The sequence below is a fragment of the Triticum urartu genome, chromosome 2A (assembly GCF_056163025.1).
Source record: "Triticum urartu cultivar PI428250 chromosome 2A, HENAU_Tu73, whole genome shotgun sequence".
Taxonomy (NCBI): domain Eukaryota; kingdom Viridiplantae; phylum Streptophyta; class Magnoliopsida; order Poales; family Poaceae; genus Triticum; species Triticum urartu.
In genome coordinates, this window is record NC_141874.1 from 740,300,209 (window position 1) to 740,306,488 (window position 6,280).

A 6,280-nucleotide genomic window follows, 5' to 3' on the forward strand; every position below is an offset into this window, starting at 1 on the left:
CTGGATGACTCTCCCGTGGCATATAGCGCCGGCCGCTCGCTCCGTCCCGTCCCGAGGAGAGGAGAGGCTTCCAGAGTCGACAGTCCAGTCCAGGCTTTGGTTGGAGGGAACTCGGCGAAATCCGGAGCGTCTCGCGTGCGCGTTGGGGAGTGTCAGCCGCCATGGCCGCCAAGAGGGTGCTCCTGCTCTGCGGAGACTACATGGAGGACTACGAGGTCTCCATCTTATCCTCCTCCCCTTCTGTGCACAGATCAAATCGATTCCCCTTCTACCACTACTTCGTTTCCTGCGTCCTGATTCCGGCTTGTTAACTGGTTTCTTTCTTGGGTCGATGGATGGGTGGATCAGGCCATGGTCCCGTTCCAGGCGCTGCAGGCGTACGGGGTGTCCGTCGACGCCGTCTGCCCCGGCAAGAAGGCCGGCGACGCCTGCCCCACCGCCGTCCACAAGCCCATCGGCCACCAGGTGCGTCCTCGGATCAGTTTCCCCCGTCTGCTGTTTCTGTGTAGTTGGTACTGTATGTTCCAGTGGATAGGGTTTGGCCGGGTTGGAGTAGTGAGAAGAGCAGGACAGATTTAATCATTTAACACGGCCAGTTAGTTTGGGAGATGCATTCTTATGCAACACGAATTCCTTTTGTTTGTAAAGTGCACACGACCTGACTAATCTCTAAGACGAAATTCTCTAAGTCAGCCTGTGTTCTGTAAGGGGGAAACCCCTGTGGTAACTGTCTGTAGGAAGCCATCATCGTTTGAACAGATGAAATGGTGTAACAGCGCATAATTCATTACTCTACAAAACATTCCCAGCTTATCCAGATGCCATGTTCACATCCACTGGATGGCTGTACAAATTTGAGCATCCCCTCGGCATTTAATGCTATGTAATTGGATGGTCGTACAAATTTGTTCAGGGTTTTACAGTCTCGGTCTCATAATTAAGTCAATATGTCTAAAACAAAATCGTACAGCTCATACAGTACAGTACAATGCAACATTGAGGGAGTAGGGTAATGGCACTTACATGCAGTTGTGTTGTAGATGTACTGAAATGAGGGCGTATGTATGCTGTAGGTATACTGAACCAACAATTACACCTTCATATTATGGACTAGATGAATGGAAGCAGCTGTTCGGAGTTGGTAGTTTGTGCATTTTTTAATATGCAAGCATGATTGGTTAGTGTTCAAGTAACAAGTCTATCAAATACTCCCTCCGTCCCATAATATAAGAGCATTCTTGACACGTGCTGTCATAATTTTCTTTTCGTTCAGTACTTGTTGAGGCTATCATAATTTTCTTTTACTCGAAATTCTGCTTGGATTTTCTAATTATGCATTCCCCCTGATTAATGCTTAAAACTAAAGTTGGTCATTGGATCTTTTTTGTTTAGGCGAATTTTAAATATTGGTCTGTACATGCTTGATATGAAAGGAGGGATTTATCTAATGAACTACACATATGGTTTCACATTCCACCACTGTGCTCACAATTTAGGGCTCCTTTGATTCACAGGGTTTGGAAAGCGTAGGAATAGAAAATGTACAGGAATATGATGTACTGTCCACTGAAATACTACGTCGGGTAGCAAAACAGAGGATTTTTTTCATGAAGTCCAACCTCATGCTTGTTTTCCTGTGAAAATGAACTAGGAAGTTCCTATAGGATTGGTTCCTGAGGAATGTAATCCTATGAATCAAACAACATGTAAAGGGAAAATTCCAGAGGATGTCAATCCTGCAAAATTCCTAGGAAAATCCTGTGAATCAAAGGAGGCCTTAAATGCTGTATATTTTACTCACTAATACGTCTTGAACAATCTAAAAAATATATAGCTTGGTTTATCTTTGTAACTCCTTATCTGATTTTTCCATTTTCCACATTGTTGTGTCTATTTTCTCAGTGTTGGTCCTGTGTAAATACTTGATCTTAGGGGTCTCTGTATTGCATATACACGGAACTTTTAATTTGTCTCAAATGCTCAGTTGTAAAAACCAGCCATGCTGGCGGTTCTTTTTATCAGTGTGATGGTATGCTAACTGTTTCTGATATAATTCTGCTCTAAAAGCCCTACACTAATTTTGTCTTGTGGATACACCACGCAGACAAATTCTGACTCAAAAGGTCATAACTTTACCCTAATTTTCTCTGGACGGTATTGCTCCTGTCTAAATACTTGGTCTCAACTAAAAATACGTGTAGATACATCCATTTCTGCGTCAAGTAATTCGGGACGGAGGGAGTAACATATTTCTTCCTACAGTTCCACTTCTCTTATATATACTTGAGTCTTAAATAAGCACTGAATGTTTAAGTGTTGGTGTGTACACAGTTATATAATGAATAACTAAACAGGTGGTTTCACATGTCATCTTCCGTGCTCACAATTAAAATTTAGCACTTTCTACTCATCAGTACACCTTGATCTTAGTGGTCCGTGTATTGTACTATCATACTAATTCTTCCTACAGTTCTACCTCTCTTACATACACTTGAGTCTTAATTATGCACTGAATCAGTGTTAGTGTGTACATGTCTGACATAAAAGGATACGTAATGAAGAAATACACAGATGATTTTGTACTTCACCTACCGTGGTCACAACTGAATTGTAGTACTTTCTACTCATCAGTACATCTTGAACAATTCCAGCTGTTGAATATCTGTTGAACTGTTTATCTGTTTCCGTTCTTCTTTTCCCACATTGTTGTGCTATTAGCCCTGTTTTCTCCAAAAGGTATTGCTCCTGTGTAAATACTTGGTCATAGGGGTCCCTGTGTTGTCACATAAATTTTTCTTGCAGTTCTGCTAGCATACTCTTGAATTGGCAAGGAATATCATCTAATCTGTGTGGAATGGTTGGTTTTAAGAAAGCAGCTATGTTGGTGGTTCTTTTTATGAGTGTGATGGTACCTCAAATCTTTGTGACATAGTACTGCCCTAAAAGTCTGCACTAATTTTATCTTCTGTATATATGATGCAGACATATGCAGAGTCAAAAGGTCATAACTTTGCACTTAATGCTTCATTTGATGAGGTTGACGCTGCTGCATATGATGGATTGGTAATTCCTGGAGGCCGTGCACCAGAATACCTTGCGATGGATGAAAAAGTGCTTGCCTTAGTTAGGAAGTTCTCTGACGCTAAGAAGGCTATTGCATCAGTTTGCCATGGACAGCTGATTCTGGCAGCAGCAGGAGTTGTCAGGGACCGTACATGCACCGCGTATCCTGCTGTCAAGCCAGTTTTGGTTGCTGCTGGGGCCAAGTGGGTTGAAGCTGACACTATGAAGAAATGCGTCGTTGATGGTAATCTCGTCACTGCAGCGGCTTACGACGGTCACCCTGAATTCATCAGCCTGTTTGTGAAAGCACTTGGAGGCTCCGTCGCAGGCGCAGACAAAAGGATTCTGTTCCTTTGCGGGGTAATGCTTTCTGCCCTAGTCAATTCAGTTCATGTTCCTCCTTGTAAACATTGTTTCTCATTTTCTTCATAAATCATAACCACTGTGCTGAACCTGTTCCATTTAATAACATACTAAACAGGATTACATGGAGGATTATGAGGTGATGGTCCCGTTCCAGGCCCTGCAAGCCCTTGGCTGCCATGTCGATGCGGTTTGCCCCGACAAGGGCGCTGGGGACAAGTGCCCAACTGCCATCCATGACTTTGAGGGCGACCAGACTTACAGCGAGAAGCCCGGTCATGATTTCGCTCTAAACGCGTCGTTTGACAGCGTGGACGCTTCAAGCTACGACGCGCTTGTGATTCCCGGTGGGCGCGCCCCTGAGTACCTTGCACTGAACGAGAAGGTGCTCAGCTTGGCCAAGGGGTTCATGGATAAAGGGAAGCCGGTCGCGTCGATCTGCCACGGGCAGCAGATCCTGGCTGCTGCTGGGGTTCTTCAGGTACGTGATAACTGATATCTGTTAACTAGCTTGTCCTGCCCTGCATCAGTTCCAACCTTCCTGCTTATAGTCCGTTCTGCTCTGAACAAAACAAAACCCAATTGTCTGTCTGTCTGTCTGTCGCAACACCTGATATATATCATCATCGTATGTAAAATGTTGTTCTAGAAGGAACTGTGGGTGCTCTATGTTGCTCATCGACTAGATGGAAGCACGAAACTGATTTAACCCTTGCTGTTCTGTGTGATGATATATGCAGGGTCGGAAGTGCACGGCGTACCCTGCGGTGAAGCTGAACGTGGTGCTGGGCGGGGGGACGTGGCTGGAGCCGGACCCGATCCACCGGTGCTTCACGGACGGCAACCTGGTGACGGGCGCGGCGTGGCCGGCGCACCCGGAGTTCGTGGCCCAGCTCATGGCCCTGCTGGGCATCAAGGTCTCCTTCACGTGAGTGCTCGCCGTCAGCTCCGGGCTTTTTCCTCACATCATATACAGCACAGATAGATTCTGTACCAGTGACTTGTCCTCGAGTCTGAGACTGTCTGTACCTGTACCGTCCTGAAGCACTGTCTCGTGGCATTGTTGGTGGTTGAAGCAAGCAATAAAGCCTGTGTCGTCGTTACTGGTACCCTGACTTTTTTTCGACGCCGTTGCTGCGTGGCTTCTCTAGCTCGTCTCTGGACGGCCAGGGAGCAGTTCACGCTGCAGCTGGGATGCATCGCCGGAAGCTCACAAGAAGGAAGCAAATTGAACACACGCTTATACAAACCTTCCTCCTTAGTTAGGTCCTCCTTGCTTTAATTCTACTCCCTCCATTTCTAAATATAAGGGCCTGTTCGGCTCTCCACCAGCTCTCCCTCCGTTGCTTTTTATTCCGCGTATAAGATTTGGTCAAAGTCAAACTACACAAAGTTGACTAAATTTATATTAAAAAAAATGAACATCTATAATACTAAAACTATATAGTATGGACATATGTTTTATGATGCATCTGATAATATTGATTTCATATTATGAATGTTTATATTTTTTAATATAAAGTTAGTCAAACTCTACAAAGCTTGATTTTGATCAAACCTTATATGCAGACTAAAAAGAAACGAAGGGAGTAATAATCCGGAGGAGAGGAGTGCGCGAGTCGGTTACTCATGTTTTGCCGACGCAAAAGCTGCAACCCGACCTGAAATAACGACCGGCCGACCGAAAAGCGCGCGCGAGTCGAGTCGAGTCGGCTGGACTCACCCAAGCTTTTTAGGTCGTGGTGCGTGATCACTGATCAAGCGACGCCCGCCCAAAAGCGGCCACGCCTTCTCGCGTGGCCGTCGCCGCCCGTGATGAGATCATCGGCGACGTCCACTCGGCAACTGGCACATGTCTACCCGACCCCGATCCAAAAGCGGCGGCTCGCCGAGGATCGCACCGCGAAAAAGGGTGACGCTTTCTGGCGTGGCCGTCGTCTCGTCCCGGCACCAACTGCTAGCGCTTTGGCCTTTTGCAATCGCCTTCTTATCCACCCATCACCGAACTATCTCACGCGACACCCCACGAGCCAAAGCTAGACGGCCGTAATCATCGAGTACGTATTACTAGCACTTCACACCATCCAATACTTATATGCAATCAACCATGTGAAGTGGAGCGCTCTAGTGGCCATGATGGAAGACACGTGCATGCCGCTGTCATCGTCCCTCCCTCACCGAAGCCGGACAAAACTTATGGTGGTAGATGGTCGGGAAATCATGATGCTAAGGCTCCATAGGATAGCGCATCGGAACAATAACCGCTAATGAAGAGTACCGTAGATCGGAAGGATCAAACCTGAAAACACACGAACGTAGACGAACAATAACCAGATCCGAGAAGATCCACCAGAGACACACCACCACATGCCTACGGACGATGCTAAACGCATCGCCGAAACAAGCTTCAAGAAGTTGCCGCCGTCTCTTGCCTTCCTAAGCTGAACACAAACTCTATCAAAACTCAAAGCAAAATCTAAAAACGAAGCCCTCCCACTAGTAAGGGCCAGAATCCACCGCGCCTCATGACCCTAAGGCCACCTGAGACGAGACAGGCCGGCAACAGCGCCAACGCGAAGGGGAGGAACCCTAAGATTTTTCCGATTCGTCAAATTAATATGCATGCATGGAAGAACCAAGACAAAAGATACAGCTCTCTCTCTCTCTCTCTCAAAAAGAAAGGACAAAAGATACAGCGGCGGACTGTACAGAAAACGTTTTTGCTAAACACAGCCTGCCTGGCAGTTTTTCGGAGAACTGGAGATATACTACTCGTAACCAAATTCAGCAAAATGGGTGATGGGATGGACAAAAGTAGCTAGGAGGGCAATCATTCATGAATCATCTGGCCACG

At 46.2% G+C, this 6,280-nt stretch overlaps 1 protein-coding gene across 1 annotated transcript; it reads left to right on the top strand.

Moving 5' to 3' along the window:
* On the top strand, positions 1-4,556 carry DJ1D (Class I glutamine amidotransferase-like superfamily protein). The gene is made up of 6 exons (XM_087545364.1): positions 1-215; positions 349-465; positions 2,983-3,423; positions 3,545-3,907; positions 4,167-4,354; positions 4,472-4,556. The coding sequence occupies exons 1-6, from the start codon at positions 162-164 to the stop codon at positions 4,539-4,541; spliced, it is 1,233 nt and encodes a 410-aa protein (XP_087401490.1). The 5' UTR covers positions 1-161; the 3' UTR covers positions 4,542-4,556.
* Positions 4,557-6,280: the final 1,724 nt, after the last annotated feature.

Excerpts from the sequence above, each read along its gene's own strand:
- DJ1D (XM_087545364.1), top strand. The coding sequence starts at position 162 with ATGGCCGCCAAGAGGGTGCTCCTGCTCTGCGGAGACTACATGGAGGAC. Across the intron at positions 216-348 it reads ACTACATGGAGGACTACGAG|GCCATGGTCCCGTTCCAGGC; the intron begins GTCTCCATCTTA and ends TGGGTGGATCAG. Across the intron at positions 4,355-4,471 it reads GGCATCAAGGTCTCCTTCAC|CACTGTCTCGTGGCATTGTT; the intron begins GTGAGTGCTCGC and ends ACCGTCCTGAAG.